Here is a 22782-nt window from a genome sequence, read left to right on the forward strand (position 1 = left end):
TAATTGGATTCGTTCCGACATTACAATGTTTTTTAAATAAAAATGTATTCCATGTCTTTGTGTCCTTGGACTCTGGTCCGGAAGTGAAGTTCCTGCAATTCTATCAAGTTTCCCATGGGGGTTTTGTGCTGTGTGTTTAAATACTGTATTGTGGATGTAGCTAATTTAGTTACACTGCTTATACTCACATATTTATGGATATACTGGATTATTCTGTCAGTCTAATATATCTACTGCTGTACATATCATTCTTAGTATATCTTGTGTGAATTCATCCGGTGTATATACGTATAGATTGCATTTGGATTTATGTTACAGTGCTATTTGGGTTATTTGGATTCGTTCCGACATTTCAAGATGTATTACTTTTAGTTTAAAAATATTATTTGTGTGCTTGTTAACGTTTTACTGCATTGTTAGGAGCTAGTAACGTAAGCATGTCGCTGCTCCCTCTATCTGCTAAACTGTGTATGCGGCCAATAAACTGATTTGGTTCGATTTTGATTTGGAAGGATGGTGCTTTGTTGTGGAACCTGAAAGAATTTCCATGATATATGGTCAAAGTATGACATTTAAAACCATCAAGGCCCTGACAGTTAAAATCTGCTTAAACGGAGCTAAAATAGACAGAGCACGATATCCAGGCTAATACCAAAAAAATTATCCATGCAACTAACTACTGTTCCCATGTGAGGATTTGATGAATTCCTCTTGATCACGGCGTACATTTCCATTCCCATTTAAAACGTTCTAACGTGTCAAACCGAACAATGTTTTCAACTGTTTATTCATATTACATAATGTGAAGAAAGCATTATTCAACGTCATGGTCATGTTGCAGCAGTTCCTACCCTGGTTATAAGCCTTTATTGTTTACATGGGCACGTGGTAAGTGAATGAAGTGATTTTGGCCCTAGTATGGAAACCCCTTTAAGCTACTGGAAAATGACTAAATCCAATTAGCTATTCATATAATGGGATTATGCACACAAAACATTATCAGCATTCATTATCAGGTACCAATATTCTGTGGGACGGTACATAGCACGTTGGATGTAAAACTTCCTCAATCTTAAATCAGAGGATGGTGGTTGGGTATACATTGCTGTTACTCACTGATTGATGTACGATTCGTCATCCTGTTGGTTGTAAGTTATTGTAAAGCTTATTTCTCACTTTGTAAGCAAAGGTCTTCAGGTGCATGGGAAAGCACTATATCTGTCTGCCTACGTCCTTATGGTCATTCCACCACCGCAGTGGTCTACCTTGTACCCTTGCCTCCTATACCAGAAATACATCATGTTGTGTGCCAATCGACTTAGTAGGTGGGACTAGACTCAAGAGGAAGTGGGTTTGAAACTGAGCCAAACAGTAAGAGTTAAGGGTACAGCAATGTGCTGTGTTACCTCACTGCCTCCACCCTAATCAGGTAGGAACCTGAGCATGTAATCAAATTTGATCTAACCTACCTTAATATTAATAAAAGATTGATTCATTTAATCATTAATCCTAATGATCTTGTGTCATTTAACCTTACCTTCCACTGATAAAAACAGCACTGAAATCAGAGAACAAGGTTGAGCTGTTACCATATTACTATATGAAGTGCCTAGGGACCGGTGCCAGAAATGAGGGCTAGGAGTTGGTTCTGGACTAGGCCTGTGTAGTGCATGGGTGGCCCCAGGGAGAGGCCTGCTAGGAGTTGTTTCTGGACTAGGCCTGTGTAGTGCATGGGTGGCTCCAGGAGACCTGCTAGGAGTTGTTTCTGGACTAGGCCTGTGTAGTGAATGGGTGGCTCCAGGGAGAGGCCTGCTAGGAGATGTTTCTGGAGGCCTAGGCCTGTGTAGTGAATGGGTGGCTCCAGGGAGAGGCCTGCTAGGAGATGTTTCTGGACTAGGCCTGTGTAGTGCATGGGTGGCTCCAGGGAGAGGCCTGCTAGGAGTTGTTTCTGGACTAGGCCTGTGTAGTGCATGGGTGGCCCCAGGGAGAGGCCTGCTAGGAGTTGTTTCTGGACTAGGCCTGTGTAGTGCATGGGTGGCTCCAGGGAGAGGCCTGCTAGGAGATGTTTCTGGACTAGGCCTGCATGGGTGGCCCCAGGGAGAGGCCTGAGAGTTGTTTCTGGACTAGGCCTGTGTAGTGCATGGGTGGCTCCAGGGAGAGGCCTGCTAGGAGTTGTTTCTGGACTAGGCCTGTGTAGTGCATGGGTGGCCCCAGGGAGAGGCCTGCTAGGAGTTGTTTCTGGACTAGGCCTGTGTAGTGCATGGGTGGCTCCAGGGAGAGGCCTGCTAGGAGATGTTTCTGGACTAGGCCTGTGTAGTGCATGGGTGGCCCCAGGGAGAGGCCTGCTAGGAGTTGTTTCTGGACTAGGCCTGTGTAGTGCATGGGTGGCTCCAGGGAGAGGCCTGCTAGGAGATGTTTCTGGACTAGGCCTGTGTAGTGCATGGGTGGCTCCAGGGAGAGGCCTGCTAGGAGATGTTTCTGGACTAGGCCTGTGTAGTGCATGGGTGGCCCCAGGGAGAGGCCTGCTAGGAGTTGTTTCTGGACTAGGCCTGTGTAGTGCATGGGTGGCTCCAGGGAGAGGCCTGCTAGGAGATGTTTCTGGACTAGGCCTGTGTAGTGCATGGGTGGCTCCAGGAGACCTGCTAGGAGTTGTTTCTGGACTAGGCCTGTGTAGTGCATGGGTGGCTCCAGGGAGAGGCCTGCTAGGAGTTGTTTCTGGACTAGGCCTGTGTAGTGCATGGGTGGCTCCAGGGAGAGGCCTGCTAGGAGTTGTTTCTGGACTAGGCCTGTGTAGTGCATGGGTGGCTCCAGGGAGAGGCCTGCTAGGAGATGTTTCTGGACTAGGCCTGTGTAGTGCATGGGTGGCTCCAGGGAGAGGCCTGCTAGGAGATGTTTCTGGACTAGGCCTGTGTAGTGCATGGGTGGCTCCAGGGAGAGGCCTGCTAGGAGATGTTTCTGGACTAGGCCTGTGTAGTGCATGGGTGGCTCCAGGGAGAGGCCTGCTAGGAGATGTTTCTGGACTAGGCCTGTGTAGTGCATGGGTGGCTCCAGGGAGAGGCCTGCTAGGAGATGTTTCTGGACTAGGCCTGTGTAGTGCATGGGTGGCTCCAGGGAGAGGCCTGCTAGGAGATGTTTCTGGACTAGGCCTGTGTAGTGCATGGGTGGCTCCAGGAGACCTGCTAGGAGATGAAGCTCCCTCATGAATACGTCTAGCACTCCCAAGAAGAATGTATTACTACATGCATGCATAATACATCATAGATTGATCCACCCCTACTCAACGACCAAGCTGTCAGAGGCAGGTCTAGCAACAGTGAGAATTCCCTGGTGCTACCACTGGTGTAATGTGACCATACATTTTTTTTTATACCTCAGTCCATCAGTAGCACATCCTGTTAGCTAGTTTCAGAAACCCCAGACCTAGGTATGCCGCAACATTCTTAATGTGGAAGGCAACTGGTCTGCCTAGGGAGACAAGCTGTTACCAAAAAATGACACATGTAGAGGTGCGATGCAGTCGTAAAGTAAACAGCCTTTATTTGAAAACCACAACCCTGAACCCTCCACTACCATCACCCACCCAGGAGTCAACACAACCCTGAACCCTCCACTACCATCACCCACCCAGGAGTCAACACAACCCTGAACCCTCCACTACCATCACCCACCCAGGAGTCAACACAACCCTGAACCCTCCACTACCATCACCCACCCAGGAGTCAACACAACCCTGAACCCTCCACTACCATCACCCACCCAGGAGTCAACACAACACTGAACCCTCCACTACCATCACCCACCCAGGAGTCAACACAACCCTGAACCCTCCACTACCATCACCCACCCAAGAGTCAACACAACATCTGGGCTGCTATTACAAAAAGGGATATAGCTTTAAAAATGTAAGTGTTTTTGGTTACCATACAAAAGAATGTAGTTCACTGAAAAATGATTAATGTATCAATTAAATTACAGGTGAACATATGTAGGACCAAAGTGATAAATATGGTGATTAAAAATATTTGAAATGTTAGTTGGCTATCTTAATGGCTGATTGACTAATGTGCTCTGTACAACTGATATCATTACAGGCGAGACAGTTCTTTAAAGGTATGTTTTCAACACTCTTGATTGATTACAATTGTAACACTTTCAGAGCACTTGTATTGCATGATAAAAGATAGCTATGCTAAACGTACCATATATTTCAAGTGGCAAACAACAACAGTACTTAGAGCTTACAGTGCATGTAATTTTTTTTTTACATGCATCTGTACACACACTAACTAGCACAATACGTTGTTTTTTTTTAGGAGCTCAATGATAAGTAATGAATTATCATGTTGAAAATGCTTTTAGAGTTAAGGGGTCATACATGTGGCGTAGGCCCCAGGCCAACCATCATATTACACTGACAATGTTTCTCATTTATGTTGTTACTAGATTTTCCATTTGAGTAATGGTTACGGACAGAAATGGTTGATGAACAGATGGACACACAGTCACCATTTAGTTAGTGTGAAGAGAAAGGAACAGATTGACACTGAACATGACAGTATCTGTATGTAACTAATCACCAGGATACAAAACATCACAGTACACTGAGGGGTTAAATAAGGTGATAAAAGCTAAACAACAATAGGCTGGAATAATCGCTCTTTGTTTCCTCATGACATTCCAGGTAGTTCCAACTCAACGACAATCTTCATGTTCAAGAGAATGACACACAAAGAAAATCAAGATAGCATCAAACGGTAGTGCAATCCAATGTTGAAAAAACATTATTCAGATGGTTGCAGATGAGCGCAAGAGCAAGACGAGTGTGGGAAAATCTAGTGATATTTATTACATTCACTGTATGTGTTAGACTTGATGTTCATGAGATGGAGAGAGAGAAAGCGAGAAAGAGGGCAGGGGTGTGCGCGAGAGAGAGAACAAGGTCAATGATGTGAGCTACAGAGGGAGATAGAACAAGAGTAAAAGAAAGAGGATTCTAAGGAACTTAGCCTTAAAATGCTTTTGAAAAAATGGGCCTAGTTCAGTACAAGAAGTGTGCTGTGAAATCATCTCTCATTGAGAGAGGAATCTTCTGGTGTAAATGAGAAACAACACATGACACACATCTTGAGGAAGAACATGGGAGGGTGAGGAAAGAGGTGAAGAGGTGAGGAAAGAGGTGAAGAGGGTGGAGGGGAGAGAGGGTTGAGGAGGGGGGGAGCATATGTCAATCCTCACACAAATAATGCTGTTATTACTGAAATAAGATATACAGTATGATACGTGAAGACTAATATGCTCTGAGGCAACAAACAGGAAACCATACACCTGTCTTGTAGCGGGTCGGTTGGTGTGTGTGGGTAGGTGTGTGTGTGGGGGGTTGAATATGAGACAACAGCTCCGAATGGCATCACTGTAAGATAAGGGCTGTGCTATGAGCAGAGCAACACTGACGGCATGGAAATCAGGAAGCACAGGGTGAGATCAATAAGGGAAAATAGTAGATGGAAGATGTCAGAGGAGGCGGGGCTTGGCGTCTGTCTGCACCGTGGGGTGTAATGTAGTATAATATGCAGGTGCAGCAGCTGTAGTAATGGGTTATTTGGAGATGCATACAACATACAGAGATCCTGCCTGCCTGAAGTGGGCCATGAGGTGTTCTTTATGTCATTTCCTTTAATTGTTTGTGATGCAATCATTCCTTTAAAAAAAAAAAAGTGAGTGAGTTACACAAAAATCTAATAAAATCCAGTGATCAACAAGTAGGCTAGTAAACGTAGCAAATCAAACAAGCATAAATAATTAGCATATGATAAAATGCCATTCAGAAAAAACCCACAGCAGGTAGGGCAGCCTGTAAGGGAACGCAGCAGGTAGGGCAGCCTGTAAACATGATAAACAAAACAAACGAACAATCAAAGGAGTTAAAGCATGCATGATGAAATGAGGGCATTTGTTTATGAAAACCAAAACTTCTTTATGGCTGTGTCCGAAATGCCACCCTAATTATTATATAGTGCACTACTATGGGCTACTACCCTATGGGTCCTGGTCAAAAGTGGTGCAAGGGGCCTTGCCTGCTGATATAGGGAATAGGGTGCCATTTGGGACGCATCACATCTGTGATTCTGGAGCTGTAACAAGCTCTACCAAAAAGTAGTCCTGCACTGCGGTAAATAAGGTTAATCACCGCTTAATATGCGCTCAATCTCCTCCAATCTCTTCAAGGCGGCCGCCCGTTTCTTTTCTATGTCTTTAATCTCTTTTGTGGATTTGCTCTTAGTCCGCTGCTGCTTATCAGCCTGGCCGTCATCAAGAAGCTCTGACTGGCTGTTGCCACTGAGGCTTTCTGCCGAGGAGGATTTCCGTACATTCTTCTTACTCCCGGCCCCAGCACTGCCAGAGGCTCCCCTCCCTTCCTCCTCTTCCTTTCCTCCTCCCCCCTTCTTTTCCTCCTTCATGGATGGCGTAGCTGTGCCCTCTGCTGACGCTGGGCTCAGCGGCTGCCCTGCCACGGACATGGCGGCCATCTTACCGCGCACGATGCCCAGGTGGCGACGCACATACTCCTCATGGGGTGCCAGGGCCAACGTTTCCTCCAGGCACCGCTCCGCTCTCGGCAGGTCTCGCTCCTCGAAGTAGACCACACATAGGTTGTGTTTCCCCTGCACGTTGGTGGGGTCCATACTGAGGATTCTCTGGAAGCAGACCTTGGCCCCCTGGGTGTCCTTCTTGTGGTTCATCAGGATATCCCCCTTGAGAATCAAACCTTTAACATGCTCTGGATGGTGGCGTAGCAGCTCATCTAATACAGGCAGGGCATCCAGTTCCCGTCGGGACTGCGAGTAGAGCAGGGCCAGATTGAAGAGGGCGCTACGGAAGCCTGTCTGTAGACGGATGGCCTCCCTCATCCAGCGCTCGGCCGCAGTGTTCTCGTTGGCGTCCATGGCCAGCATGCCCAGGTTGAAGTAGCCGTTGGCGTCATCTGGCTCCTCCTGGACATAGGTCAGGAAACGACGATTGGCCTCCGGACGGAACCTGGGCTCACCTGTAGAGCACACACACACACACACAAGTTAGGGTATTTGTTTATTTAACAACAATAATTGTTTATGTAGCTGGAGGTAGGTGTGATTTGTTAATAAAGGCATTCCAATGGTTAGTAGTTAAAGGAGGGACACACTCATTCAGCACATCAATATTCTCAAATGTTTTATTTGAATAATAAAAGTTCTAAATATGCTTCATAACTAGTGCATGACCCTTAGGGTGGGAACAAATACATTGTAAGTGGTTTTAATGGGGTTTTGCTCTTCTGATTGTTTTATACTGTTTAATCAAAATTTAAATGCAGAAACATATTTTTGGTTATCTATTTCTACATTTCCTTCACGCATTCGTTATCATTTCCACACTGTAAAACCTTTGTTTTGTCGTTGTATGCCTCTATTTTGTAAGAAAAGTTACTTTTCCTTTATCAGAATAATTATTAAAATCAAATCAAATTTTATTGGTCACATACACATGGTTAGCAGATGTTAATGCGAGTGTAGCAAAACGCTTGTTCTTCTAGTTCCAACCATGCAGTAATATCTAACAAGTAATCTAACAATTTCACAACAGCTACCTTATATACACACAAGTGTAAAGGATTGAATAAGAATATATAGAAGCACGATGGCCGAACGGCATAGGCAAGATGGAGTAGATGGTATACAGTATTTACATATGAGATGAGTAATGTAGGGTATGTAAACATTATATACAGTGGCATTGTGTAAAGTGACTAGTGATACATTTATTACATCCAATTTTTAACTATTAAGTGGCTAGAGATTTGAGTTAGTATGATGGCAGCAGTCACTCAATGATGGCTGTCTAACAGTCTGATGGCCTTGAGAAAGAAGCCGTTTTTCAGTCTCTCGGTCTCAGCTTTGATGCACCTGTACTGGCCGCGCCTTCTGGATGATAGTGGGGTGAACAGGCAGTGGCTCGGGTGGTTGTCCTTGATGATCTTTTTGGCCTTCCTGTGACATCGGGTGGTGTAGGTGTCCTGGAGGGCAGGTAGTTTGTCCCCGGTGATGTGTTGTGCAGACCTCACTACCCTCTGGGGAGCCTTATGGTTGTGGGCGGAGCAGTTGTCGTACCAGGCGGTGAAACAGCCTGACAGGATGCTTTCGATTGAGCATCTGTAAACGTTTGTGAGTGTTTTTGGTGACAAGCCAAATTTCCTCAGCCTCCAGAGGTTGACGAGGCGGTGTTGCGTGCCTTCTTCACCACTTTGTCCGTGAGGGTGGACCATTTCAGTTTGTCCGTGATGTGTACGCCGAGGAACTAAAAACTTCCCACCTTTTCCACTACTGTGCCGTCGATGTGGATAGGGGGGTGCTCCTTCTGCTGTTTCCTGAAGTCCACAATCATCTCCTTTGTTTTGTTGACGTTGAGTGTGAGGTTACTTTCCTGACACCACACTCCGAGGGCCCTCACCTCCTCCCTGAAGACTGTCTCTTCGTTGTTGGTAATCAAGCCTACCAGAAAATATTTAAAAAAACTATCGGCCTATATCGAATTTCCATTGCTCTCTAAAATTTGAGAAAAAGCTGTTGCGCTGTAACTCACTGCCTTCCTGAAGACAAACAATGTATACGAAATGCTTCAGTCTGGTTTTAGACCCCATCATAGCACTGAGACTGCACTTGTGAAGGTTGTAAATTACCTTTTAAATGGTGTCAGACCGAGGCTCTGCATCTGTCCTCGTGCTCCTAGACCTTAGTGCTGCTTTTGATACCATCGATCACCACATTCTTTTGGAGCGATTGGAAACCCAAATTGGTCTACAAGGACAAGTTCTGGCCTGGTTTAGATCTATATATGGACGGAATTAATCAAACAAAAGGACCAATTGTGATGTTTATGGGACATATTGGAGTGCCAACAAAAGAAGCTCGTCAAAGGTAAGGCATGTTTACATTTACATTTAAGTCATTTAGCAGACGCTCTTATCCAGAGCGACTTACAAATTGGTGCATTCACCTTATGACATCCAGTGGAACAGCCACTTTACAATAGTGCATCTAAATCTTTTAGGGGGGTGAGAAGGATTACTTATCCTATCCTAGGTATTCCTTAAAGAGGTGGGGTTTCAGGTGTCTCCGGAAGGTGGTGATTGACTCCGCTGTCCTGGCGTCGTGAGGGAGTTTGTTCCACCATTGGGGGGCCAGAGCAGCAAACAGTTTTGACTGGGCTGAGCGGGAACTGTAATTCCTCAGTGGTAGGGAGGCGAGCAGGCCAGAGGTGGATGAACGCAGTGCCCTTGTTTGGGTGTAGGGCCTGATCAGAGCCTGGAGGTACTGAGGTGCCGTTCCCCTCACAGCTCCGTAGGCAAGCACCATGGTCTTGTAGCGGATGCGAGCTTCAACTGGAAGCCAGTGGAGAGAGCGGAGGAGCGGGGTGACGTGAGAGAACTTGGGAAGGTTGAACACCAGACGGGCTGCGGCGTTCTGGATGAGTTGTAGGGGTTTAATGGCACAGGCAGGGAGCCCAGCCAACAGCGAGTTGCAGTAATCCAGACGGGAGATGACAAGTGCCTGGATTAGGACCTGCGCCGCTTCCTGTGTGAGGCAGGGTCGTACTCTGCGGATGTTGTAGAGCATGAACCTACAGGAACGGGCCACCGCCTTGATGTTAGTTGAGAACGACAGGGTGTTGTCCAGGATCACGCCAAGGTTCTTAGCGCTCTGGGAGGAGGACACAATGGAGTTGTCAACCGTGATGGCGAGATCATGGAACGGGCAGTCCTTCCCCGGGAGGAAGAGCAGCTCCGTCTTGCCGAGGTTCAGCTTGAGGTGGTGATCCGTCATCCACACTGATATGTCTGCCAGACATGCAGAGATGCGATTCGCCACCTGGTCATCAGAAGGGGGAAAGGAGAAGATTAATTGTGTGTCGTCTGCATAGCAATGATAGGAGAGACCATGTGAGTTTATGACAGAGCCAAGTGACTTGGTGTATAGCGAGAATAGGAGAGGGCCTAGAACAGAGCCCTGGGGGACACCAGTGGTGAGAGCGCGTGGTGAGGAGACAGATTCTCGCCACGCCACCTGGTAGGAGCGACCTGTCAGGTAGGACACAATCCAAGCGTGGGCCGCGCTGGGAATTGCCCAACTCGGAGAGGGTGGATAGGAGGATCTGATGGTTCACAGTATCAAAGGCAGCCGATAGGTCTAGAAGGATGAGAGCAGAGGAGAGAGAGTTAGCTTTAGCAGTGCGGAGCGCCTCCGTGATGCAGAGAAGAGCAGTCTCAGTTGAATGACTAGTCTTGAAACCTGACTGATTTGGATCAAGAAGGTCATTCTGAGAGAGATAGCGGTAGAGCTGGCCAAGGACGGCACGTTCAAAAGTTTTGGAGAGAAAAGAAAGAAGGGATACTGGTCTGTAGTTGTTGACATCGGAGGGATCGAGTGTAGGTTTTTTCAGAAGGGGTGCAACTCTCGCTCTCTTGAAGATGGAAGGGACGTAGCCAGCGGTCAGGGATGAGTTGATGAGCGAGGTGAGGTAAGGGAGAAGGTCTCCGGAAATGGTCTGGAGAAGAGAGGAGGGGATAGGGTCAAGCGGGCAGGTTGTTGGGCGGCCGGCCGTCACAAGACGCGAGATTTCATCTGGAGAGAGAGGGGAGAAAGAGGTCAGAGCACAGGGTAGGGCAGTGTGAGCAGAACCAGCGGTGTCGTTTGACTTAGCAAACGAGGATCGGATGTCGTCGACCTTCTTTTCAAAATGGTTGACGAAGTCATCTGCAGAGAGGGAGGAGGGGGGAGGGGGAGGAGGATTCAGGAGGGAGGAGAAGGTGGCAAAGAGCTTCCTAGGGTTAGAGGCAGATGCTTGGAATATAGAGTGGTAGAAAGTGGCTTTAGCAGCAGAGACAGAGGAGGAAAATGTAGAGAGGAGGGAGTGAAAGGATGCCAGGTCCGCATGGAGGCGAGTTTTCCTCCATTTCCGCTCGGCTGCCCGGAGCCCTGTTTTTTAAAATGTTATATATTTTATTTCTGCGTTTTGTGTAGAGCCTGCAGGGTTGAAATATGTGGAGGCCAGGTCATCTGATGCAGCACTCCATCACTCTCCTTCTTGGTCAAATAGCCATTACACCGCCTGGAGGTGTGTTGCGTCATTGTCTTGTTTAAAAACAAATGGCAGTTCCACAAAGCACAAACCAGATGGGACGGCGTATCACTGCAGAATGCTGTGGTAGCCATGCTGGTTAAGTGTGCCTTGAATTCTAAATAAATCACAGACAGTGTCACTAGCAAAGCACCCCCACACCATCACACCTCCTCTTCCATGCTTCACGGTGGGAACCACACATGCAGAGATCATCCGGTCACCTACTCTGCGTCTCACAAATACGGTGGTTGGAACCAAACATCTCAAATTTGGACTCCACCGGTCTAATGTCCATTGCTCATGTTTCTTGGCCAAGCAAGTCTCTTCTTCTTATTGGTGTCCTTTAGTAGTGGTTTCTTTGCAGCAATTTGACCACGAAGGACTGATTCATGCAGTTTCCTCTGAAAAGTTGATGTTGAGATGTGTTTCTTACTTGAACTCTGTGAAACGTTTATTTGGGATGCAATTTCTGAGGCTGGTAACTCTAATGAACTTATCCTCTGCAGCAGAGGTAAGGCTGGGTCCTCCTTTCTGTTGTGGTCCTCCTGAGAGCCAGTTTCATCATAGTGTTTGACGGTTTTTGCGGATGCACTTGAAGAAACTTTCAAAGTTCTTGAAATGTTCCGTATTGACTGACCTTTATGTCTTAAAGTAATGATGGACTGTCGTTTCTCTTTACTTATTTGAGCTGTTCTTGCCATGATATGGACTAGGTCCTTTACAAAAAAAGGGCCATCTTTTGTATACCACCTCTACCTTATCAATACACAACTGACTGGCTCAAACGCATTAAGGAAAGAAATTCCCCAAATTAAGGAGGCACACCTGTTAATTTAAATGCATGCCTCATGAAGCTGGTTATACAGGACTAAGATTTAATCCTACTACACCGGCTCCAACGCTCGTCGGATGTGGTAGGGCTTGAAAACTATTATTGACAACAAAGGGAAAACCAGTCGCAAGCTGCCCAGTGACGCGAGCCTAACAGACGAGCTAAATTGCTCGCTTTGAGGCAAGCATCACTGAAACATGTATGAGAGCACCAGCTGTTCCAGACGTCTGTGTGATCACTCTCTATGCAGCCGATGTGAGCAAAACCTTTAAACAGGTAAACATTCACAAAGCCGCGGGTCCAGACGAATAACCAAGATGTGTACTCAAAGCATGCGCGGACCAACTGGCAAGTGTCTTCACTGCCATTTAACCTCTCCCTGATCAAGTCTGTAATACCTAAATGTTTCAAACAGACCACCGTAGTCCCTGTGCCCAAGATAGCAAAGGTAACCTGCCTAAATGATTACCGCCTCTTAGCGCTCATGTCGGTAGCCATTAAGTGCTTTGAAAGGCTGGTTATGGCTCACATCAACACGGTCATGCCAGGAAACCTAGAACCACTCCAATTTGTAAACCGCCCCAAAAGATCCACAGATGACGCAATCTCAATCTCACTCCACACTGTCCTTTCCCAACTAGAAAAAAGAAACACCTATGTGAGAATGCTGTTCATTGACTACAGCTCAGCGTCCAACACCATAGCACCCACCAAGCTCATCACTAAGCTAAGGACCCTGGGACTAAACACCTCCCTCTGCAACTGAATCCTGAACTTCCTGACAGGCCAACCCCATGTGGTAAGGGATGATCATCAACATAAGTTTCCCTCAAGGGTGAGTTTTTAGCCCCCTCCCCTCCTACTCCCTGTTCACCCATGACTGCATGGCCAAGCACGACTCCAACACCATCACTGTTGCTGATGACAACAGTGGGAGGCCTGATCACCGACAACAATGAGACAGCCTATAGGGAAAAGGTCAGAGACCTGGCAGTGTGGTGCCAGGACAACAACGTCTCCCTCAATGTGAGCAAGACAAAGGAGCTGATCGTGGACTATAGGACAAGGAGGGCCGAACAGGCCCCCATTAACATTGACGGGACTGAAGTGGAGCGGGCTTAGAGTTTCAAGTTCCTTGCTGTCCACATCACCAACAAACTATCAAACACACCAAGACAAGTAGTGAAGAGGGCACGACAACACCTTTTCCTCCCTAGGAGACAAAAGATTTGGCATGGGTCCCCTAGACCTTCAAAAACGTTATACAGCTGCAAAATCGACAGCATCCTAAACGGTTGCATTACAGCATGGTATGGCAACTGCTCAGCATCTGACCGGAAGGCACTAGAGGGTAGTGCATAAGGCCCAGTACATCACCGGGGACTACCTTCCTGACATCCAGGAGAAAGGCCCAAAAAATTGTCAAAGACTCCAGTCACTCAAGTCATAGACTGTTCTCCCTGCTACCGCATGGCAAGCGGCACCGGAGCGCCAAGTCTAGGACCAAAAGGCTCCTTAACAGCTTCTACCCCCAAACCATAAGACCCTTGAACAGCTAATAAAATGGCTACCCAGACTATTTGCATTGCCCCCCTCTTCTACGCTGCTGCTACTCTCTGTTCATTATCTTTGCATAGTCACTTTAACTCAATCTACATGTACATATTACCTCAACTAATCGGTGCCCCCGCGCATTGACTCTGTACCGATACCCGCTGTAATATAGCCTCACTATTGTTATTTTACTGCTGCTCTTTAATTATTTGTTACTTTTATTTTTTTATACTTATTTTTCTTAAAACTGCATTGTTGGTTAAGGGCTTTGTAAGTAAGGATTTCACTGTAAGGACTACACTTGTTGTATTCGGTGAATGTGACAAATTCAATTTGACTTCATGGTTAAATAAAGGTTAACTAAATAAACAACCTTTCCCACTGCTAAAAGCCCTGACTGAGCCAGGGTCGCATTCACTAAGAGCAAAACCAAAACAAACGGGCTGAAACAGGAGGTGGGACCACCTGAATCTGTCCAATATGAAATACTTGTTTTCATTTCTGTTACATAACATTTTGCTATGGGGCTTACTAATGAACACAACCCTGGGCTGATCAGTCTGAGTAGCTAAGTCACTCACCAGATTCCTGCATGAGCAGGGCAGAGTTGAAGAGTGCCAGTTTGTGGCGTGGGTTGAGCTCCAGGGCATGGTTAAAATTCTTCAGGGCCTCTGAGGGCTCCTTCATCTCGATGTTGACGATAGCAAGGTTGTACCAGAGGTCAGCGTTGGTGCTGTCCAGCTCCAGGGCCCGCAGGTAGGCGTCCCTGGCCTCCAACGGCTTGTTCATCTTCAGCAGTAGCTCCCCTCTGGGTTTGGTGTTTGCACAGAAAGAAAGGAGAAATTAAGTCTCCATTTTGGTTCTGGAGGGTTGAAGCAGCAGGCGGTAGCATTTCTCAAGCCAAATCTAAGCTCACCTTCACGACTGACTATTAAATTGAAAGAAAACAAATAGTAAGAACAATTCTACTATCATCTACATCATCTATCTATTGTCATCCCTTGCTCTTACCTGTTCTTAATTATGGTGATACTATTTATCAAAGTGCAGCTGCCTCTACTCTTAAACCCTTGGATACCGTTTTTCATAGTACCCTTCGCTTTATCACAGGAGACAGTGTTATTACTCATCACTGCATTCTTTACCAAAAGGTGGGCTGAACCTCTGAACTCAGATCACATCATGACTCTCTTTTTGTTTACAAAGCCATGCACCACAAGCTTCCGACTTACATAACTTCACTGTTAAGATATAAAATAAGCCAGCCTTTAGTTTTCTTGCTCCACACGTTTGGAATGAGCTCCAAAATATATTTGTAATAGATGTGTTAGTGTCCCTAGGGCAGTTCAGGCAGCGGACAGAGGATTCTTATAAAGAAGAATGTGTTTGTTTTAGTTGACTGTGTTTTGTGTATATTTATGTTTGTCTGTGCAATACACACTACCGGACAAAAGTTCTAGAACACTTACTCATTCAAGGGTTTTTCTTTATTTTTACTATGTTCTACATTGTAGAATAATAGTGAAGACTTCAAACCTATGAAATAACACATATGGAATCATGTAATAACCAAAAATGTGTTAAATCAAAAAACATTTCATATTTGAGATTCTTCAAAGTAGCCACCCTTTCTTTGCCTTAATGACAGCTTTGCACACTCTTGGCATTCTCTAAACCAGCTTCATGAGGTTGAACACATTTCAATTAACTTTTAAGAAGGCACACCTGTTAACTTGTGGAATTTCTTTCCGTCTTGCTGTGTTTGAGCCAATCAATTGTGTTGTGACAAGGTAGGGGATATACAGACTATAGCCCTATTTGGTAAAATACCTAGTCCATATTATGCCAAGAACAGCTCAAATAATTAAAAGAGACAAAGGTCAGTCAATACAGAAAATTTTAAGAAGTTTGAAAGTTCAGTCGCAAAAACCATCAAGCATTATAATGAAACTGGCTTTCATGAGGACCCACAGGAATGGAAGACCCAGAATTAGCTTTGCTGCAGAGGATAAGTTCATTCGCGTTACCAGCCTCAGAAATGGCAGCCCAAATAAATGCTTCACAGAGTTCAAATAACAAACACATCTCAACAACTGTTCAGAGCGGGACTATGTGGATCAGGCCTTCATGGTCAAACTGCTGCAAAGAAACCACTACTAAAAGGACACCAATGAGAAGAAGAGACATGCTTGGGCCAAGAAACACGAGTAATGGACATTGGACCAAATTGGAGATTTTTGGTTCCAACTCCTTTTTCTTTGTGAGATGCGGTATGGGCGAATGAATGATCTCCGCATGTGTATTTCTCACTGTGAAGCATGGAGGTGGTGGTGTTATGGTGTGGGGGTGCTTTGCTGATGATACTGTATGTGATTTATTTCGAATTCAAGGCACACTTAACCAGCATAGCTACCACAGTGTTCTGCAGCGATATGCCATCCCATCTGGTTTGGGATTAGTGGGACTATCATTTGTTTTTCAACAGGACAATGACCCAACTCAACTCCAGGCTGTGTAAGGGCCATTTTGCCTAGAAGGAGAGTGATGGAGTGCTGCATCAGATGCCCTGGCCTCCACAATCCCCCGACCTCAACCAAATAGAGATTGTTTGGGATGAGTCGGACCGCAGAGTGAAGGAAAATAAGCCAAAAAGTGCTCAGCATGTGAGGGAACTCCTTCAAGACTGTTGGAAAAGCTTTCCAGGTGAAGCTGGTTGAGAGAATGCCAAGAGTGTGCAAAATTGTATATGCAGGCCTCCCACGTAAGAGACACTGGTCTCAAATGGTGGCTCCCTGATTAAATTAGGTTAAATAAATTATACACCCTAATTCCCTATTTGAGATATCAAACATAACACTAAAATAGGTGGTCAATATCCTGACAAACTATAATAAATAAATGCACATTGAATGCACACAAGTGGAAGCTTCTTATCACAGTACAGAGACAAAGTGGAGTCACAATTCAACAGCTCAGACAAGAGATGTATGTGGCAGGGTCTACAGACAATCACGGATTACAAAAGGGAAAACCAGGCACGTCGCGGACCCAGACGTCTTGCTCCTGTACAAGCTCCCGTAAACACTTCTTTGGCCTCTTTGATAACACAGTGCCTGCTCCCAAGGACCGTGGGCTCTCGTTCTCCGTGGCCGACGTGAGTAAGACATTTAAACATGTTAACCCTCGCAAGGCTGCCGACCCAGACAGTATCCCTGACCGCATCCTCAGAGCATGTGCAGACCAGCTGGCTGGAGTGTTTACGGACAGATTCAATCTGTGGCGGCAGGGTAGCCTAGTGGTTAGTGCGTTGGACTAGTAACAAGGTACAAATCTGTCGTTCTGCCCCTGAACAGGCAGTTCCTAGGCAGTCATTGAAAATAAGAATGTTCTTATTAGTTAAATAAAGGTAAAAATAAAAATAAAATCTCTCCCTATCCCAGTCTGCTGTCCCCACATGCTTCAAGATGTTCACCATTGTTTCCTGTACCCAAGAAAGCAAAGGTAACTGAACTAAGTTACTATCGCCCCGCCCCGTAGCACTCACTTCTGTCATCATGAAACGCTTTGAGAGGCTAGTTAAGGATCATATCACCTCTACCTTACACCCTAGACCCACTTCAATTTGCTTACAGCCCCAGTAGACCCACAGATGATGCAATCGCCATTGCACTGCACACTCCCCTATCCCATCTGGACAAGAGGAAAATCTAAGTAAGAATGCTGTTCATTGACTATAGCTCAGCCTTCAACAGCATAGTACCCTCCAAGCTCATCATGAAGCTTGGGGCCCTGGGTCTGAATACTGCCCTGTGGAACTGGGTCCTGGACTTCCTGACGGGCCACCCGCATGTGATGAAGGTAGGAAGCAACACCTCCACTTCACTGATACTCAACAAAGGGGCCCCACAAGGGTGCATGCTCAGCCCACTCCTGTACTCCCTGTTCATCCATGACTGCATGGCCAACTCAATCATGAAGTTTGCAGACGACACAACCATAGTAGGACAATTACCAAAAATGACAAGAGGAGGTGATGGCCCTGGCGGAGTGGTGCCAGGAAAATAACCTGAGCTGGACCAGCATCGTCCGGGTTAGGGTAGGGTTTGGCCAGCTGGGATGTCCTTGTCCCACCATGCTCTAGCAACTCCTGTGGTGGGCCGGGATCATGCACGCCGACACGTATGGTGTTTCTGGCTTCCGAGTTAAGCGTGCACTGTATCAAGAAGCAGTGCGGCTTGGAGGGGTTGTGTTTCGAGGACGCACGGCTCAACATTCGCTTCTCCTGAATCCATACGGGAGTTGCAGCGATGGGACAAAACTAACTACCAATTGGACATGACGAAATTGGGGATAATTTTTTTTTAATAATTAAAAAAAATTAAACAAAAGCTGATTGTGGAATTCAGGAAAAAGCATCAACGGGGGCACACTGCCTTCCCTCCAGGATACCTACAGCACCCGATGTCACAGGAAGGCCAAAAAGATCTAGGACATCAACCACCCGAGCCACGGCCTGTTCACCTCGCTATCACCCAGAAGGCAAGGTGAGTACAAGTGCATCAAAGCAGGGACCGAGAGACTGAAAAACACAGTCACTGGCCTACACACAATACACCATAATGTCAAAATGGAATTATGTTTTTCAAAATGTTTACCAACTAATAAAAAATGAAAAGCTGAAATGTCTTGACTCATTAAGTATTCAACCCCTTTGTTATGGCAAGCCTAAATAAGTTCAGGAGTAAAAATATGCTTAACAAGTCACATAATACGTTGAATGGACATTGAACGTGACTTTTTTTATGAGTACCTCATCTCTATACCCCACACATACAATTATTTTTAATGTCCCTCAGTCAAGCAGCGAATTTCAAACCCAGATTCAACCACAAAGACAAGAGAGATTTTCCAATGCTTTGCAAAGATAGGCACCTATTGGTAGATGGGTCAAAAAAAAAGAAGCAAACATTGAATATCCCTTTGAGCATGGATGGTGTATCAATACACCAAGTCAATACAAATATAACAATGTCCTTCCTAACTCAGTTGCCGGAGAGGAAGGACACCACTCAGTGATTTCACCATGAGGCCAATGGTGACTTTAATCGCTATGATAGGAGAAAACTGAGGATGGATTCATCCATTCATCCTGTTTGCAACAAGGCACTAAAGTAATAGAGAAAAAATAGTTGCAAAACAATTAACTTTTTGTCCTCCATACAAAGTGTTATGTTTGGGGCAAATCCAAAATAACACATTATTGAATACCACTCTCCAATGTTATTAGTATGCTTGTAATTGTTAAGTACTTGGGAGATTTTCAGGATAAAAAATAAACGGAGCTACGCACAGGAAAAAATCATAGTGGACAATCTGGTACAGTCTGCTTTCCACCAAACACGTGTTATTTCATAGTTGAGATCTTCACTATTATTCTACAATGTAGAAAAAAGCAAAAAATAAAGAAAAATCCTGGACTGAGTAGGTGTCCACACTTTTGACTGGAACTGTATGTATATAGTAACCAAAAAAGTGTTGAACAAATCAAAATATATTTGAGATTCTTCAAAGTAAGCCACCCTTTGCCTTGATAACAGCTTTGCACACTCTTGGCATTCTCTCAACCAGCTTCAAATGGAATGCTTTTCCATTAACTGGCTTCCAGTTGAAGCTCGCATCCGCTACAAGACCATGGTGCTTGCCTACGGAGCTGTGAGGGGAACGGCACCTCAGTACCTCCAGGCTCTGATCAGGCCCTACACCCAAACAAGGGCACTGCGTTCATCCACCTCTGGCCTGCTCGCCTCCCTACCACTGAGGAAGTACAGTTCCCGCTCAGCCCAGTCAAAACTGTTTGCTGCTCTGGCCCCCCAATGGTGGAACAAACTCCCTCACGACGCCAGGACAGCGGAGTCAATCACCACCTTCCGGAGACACCTGAAACCCCACCTCTTCATGGAATACCTAGGATAGGGTAAGTAAGGGTAAGTAATCCTTCTCACCCCCCTCTCCCCCAAAAAAGATTTAGATGCAAGTGGCTGTTCCACTGGATGTCATAAGGTGTATGCACCAATTTGTAAGTCGCTCTGGATAAGAGCGTCTGCTAAATGACTTAAATGTAAATGTAAATGTAATTAGTCTTGAAGGAGTTCCCAAATATGCTGGTCACTTCTTATCCTTCCCTCTGCGGTCCAACTCATCCCAAACCATCTCAATTGGGTTGAGGTGGGGTGATTGTGCAGGACATCTGATGCAGCCGCCATCACCCTCCATCTTGGTCAAATAGCCCTGACACAGCCTGAAAGTGTTTTGGATCATTGTCCGGTTAAAAAACAAATAATAGCACAGACCAGATAGGATGGCATATCGTTGCAGAATGCTGAGGTCGCCATGCTGGTTAAATGTGCATTGAAATCTAAATAAATCACAGACAGAGTCACCAGCAAAGCATCCCCAAAACATCACACCTCCATGCTTTGCGGTGGGAACCACATGTGGAGATCATCCGTTCACATACTCTGCGTCTCACAAAGTCTTGGCAGTTGAAACCAAAAATCTCAGATTCATCAGACCAAAGGTCAGATTTCCACCGGTCTAATGTCCATTGCTTGTGTTTCTTGGCCCAAACATGTCTCTTCTTCTTATTGGTGTCCTTTAGTAGTGGTTTCTTTGCAGAAATTCAACAGTTGAAGTCGGAAGTTTACATACACTTAGGTTGGAGTCATTAAACTAGTTTTTAAACCACTCCACACATTTCTTATTAACAAACTATAGTGTTGGCAAGTCAGTTAGGACATCTACTTTTTGCATGACAAGTAATTTTTCCAACTACTGTTTACAGACAGATAATTTCACTTATAATTCATTGTATCACAATTCCAGTGGGTCAGAAGTTTACATACACTAAGTTGACTGTGCCCTTAAACAGCTTGGAAAATTACAGAAAAGGATGTCATCGCTTTAGGAGCTTCTGATTGGCTAATTGACATAATTTGAGTCAATTGGAGGTGTACCTGTGGATGTATTTCAAGGCCTACCTTCAAACTCTGTGCCTATTTGCTTGACATCATGGGAAAATCAAAAGAAATCAGCCAAGACCTCAGAAAAGAAATTGTAGACCTCCACAAGTCTGGTTTATCATTAGGAGCAATTTCCAAATGCCTGAAGGTACCGCGTTCATCTGTACAAACAATAGCATGCAAGTATAAACACCATGGGACCATGCAGCAGTCATACCGCTCAGGAAGGAGACGCGTTAGGTCTCCTAGAGATGAATGTACTTAGGTGCGAAAAGTGCAAATCAATCCCAGAACAACAGCAAGCAAAGGACCTTGTGAAGATGCTGGAGGAAACAGGTCCAAAAGTATCTATATCCACAGTAAAACAAGTCCTATATCGACATAACCTGAAAGGCCGCTCAGCAAGGAAAAAGCCACTGCTCCAAAACCACCATAAGAAAGCCAGACTACGGTTTGCAACTGCACATGGGGACAAATGTCGTACTTTTTGGAGAAATGTCCTCTGGTCTGATGAAACAAAATTAGAACTGTTTGGCCATAATGACCATCGTTATGTTTGGAGGAAAAAGGGGGACGCTTGCAAGCCGAAGAACACCATCCCAACCGTGAAGTAAGGGGGTGACAGCATCATGTTGTGGGGGTGCTTTGCTGCAGGAAGGACTGGTGCACTTCAAAGTAGATGGCATCATGAGGGAGGAAAATTACGTGGATAAATTGAAGCAACATCTCAAGACATCAGTCAGGAAGTTGAAGCTTGGTTCCAAATGGGTCTTCCAAATGGACAATGACCCCAAGCATAGCTCCAAAGTTGTGGCAAAATGGCTAAGGAAAACAAAGTCAAGGAATTGGAGTGGCCAACAAATCCCTGACCTCAATCCTATAGAATATCTGTGGGCAGAACTGAAAAAGCATGTGCGAGCAAGGAGGCCTACAAACCCGACTCAGTTACACCAGCTCTGTCAGGAGGAATGGGCCAAAATTCACCCAACTTATTGTGGGAAGCTTGTGGAAGGCTACCCGAAACGTTTGACTCAAGTTAAACCATTTTAAAGGCAATGCTACCAAATACTAATTGAGTGTATGTAAACGTCTGACCCACTGGGAATGTGGTGAAAGAAATAAAAGCTAAAATAAATAATTCTCTATTATTCTTCTGACATTTCACATTGTTAAAATAAAGTGGTGACCCTGAATGACCTAAGACAGGGAATTTTTACTAGGATTAAATGTCAGGAATTGCAGAAAACTGAGTTGAAATGTATTTGGCTAAGGTATGTTAGCTTCCGACTTCAAATAAATAAATGAATGTGTGTGTGTGTGTGTGTGTGTGTGTGTGTATATATACACTGCTCAAAAAAATAAAGGGAACACTAAAATAATAAATACTTTTTTCTTTACATAGTTGAATGTGCTGACAACAAAATCACACAAAAATGATCAATGGAAATCAAATTGATCAACCCTTGGATGGAGGTCTGGATTTGGAGTCACACTCAAAATTAAAGTGGAAAACGACACTACAGGCTGATCCAACTTTGATGTAATGTCCTTAAAACAAGTCAAAATGAGGCTCAGTCGTGTGTGTGGCCTCCACGTGCCTGTATGACCTCCCTACAACGCCTGGGAATGCTCCTGATGAGGTGGCGGATGGTCTCCTGAGGGATCTCCTCCCAGACCTGGACTAAAGCATCCGGCAACTCCTGGACAGTCTGTGGTGCAACGTGGCTTTGGTGGATGGAGCGAGACATGATGTCCCAGATGTGCTCAATTGGATTCAGGTCTGGGGAACAGGCGGGCCAGTACATAGCATCAATGCCTTCCTCTTGTAGGAACTGCTGACACACTCCAGCCACATGAGGTCTAGCATTGTCTTGCATTAGGAGGAACCCAGGGCCAACCGCACCAGCATATGGTCTCACAAGGGGTCTGAGGATCTCATCTCGGTACCTAATGGCAATCAGGCTACCTCTGGCGAGCACATTGAGGGCTGTGCGGACCCCCAAAGAAATGCCACCCCACACCATGACTGACCCACAGCCAAACCGGTCATGCTGCAGGCTGCAGAACGTTCTTCACGGCGCCTCCAGACTGTCACGTCTGTCACATGTGCTCAGTGTGAACCTGCTTTCATCTGTGAAGAGCACAGGGCGCCAGTGGCGAATTTTCCGATCTTGGTGTTCTCTGGCAAATGCCAAACGTCCTGCACGGTGTTGTGCTGTAAGC

The 22782-nt window shown here is 45.6% G+C and overlaps 1 protein-coding gene across 1 annotated transcript in view; it reads right to left on the minus strand.

Moving 5' to 3' along the window:
• Positions 1-3512: 3512 nt before the first annotated feature.
• tmtc3 (transmembrane O-mannosyltransferase targeting cadherins 3) overlaps positions 3513-22782 on the minus strand; it is a 127056-nt gene continuing 107786 nt past the window's right edge. Inside the window, exons 13-14 of the mRNA XM_035790064.2 lie at positions 14122-14348; positions 3513-7045 (exon numbers count right to left, since the gene is read on the minus strand). Of these exons, the coding sequence (XP_035645957.1) occupies positions 6180-7045; positions 14122-14348 (1093 nt within the window). The 3' untranslated portion in view covers positions 3513-6179. The remainder of the gene's footprint in view (positions 7046-14121; positions 14349-22782) is intronic.

The sequence above is a fragment of the Oncorhynchus keta genome, chromosome 17 (assembly GCF_023373465.1).
Source record: "Oncorhynchus keta strain PuntledgeMale-10-30-2019 chromosome 17, Oket_V2, whole genome shotgun sequence".
NCBI lineage: Eukaryota > Metazoa > Chordata > Actinopteri > Salmoniformes > Salmonidae > Oncorhynchus > Oncorhynchus keta.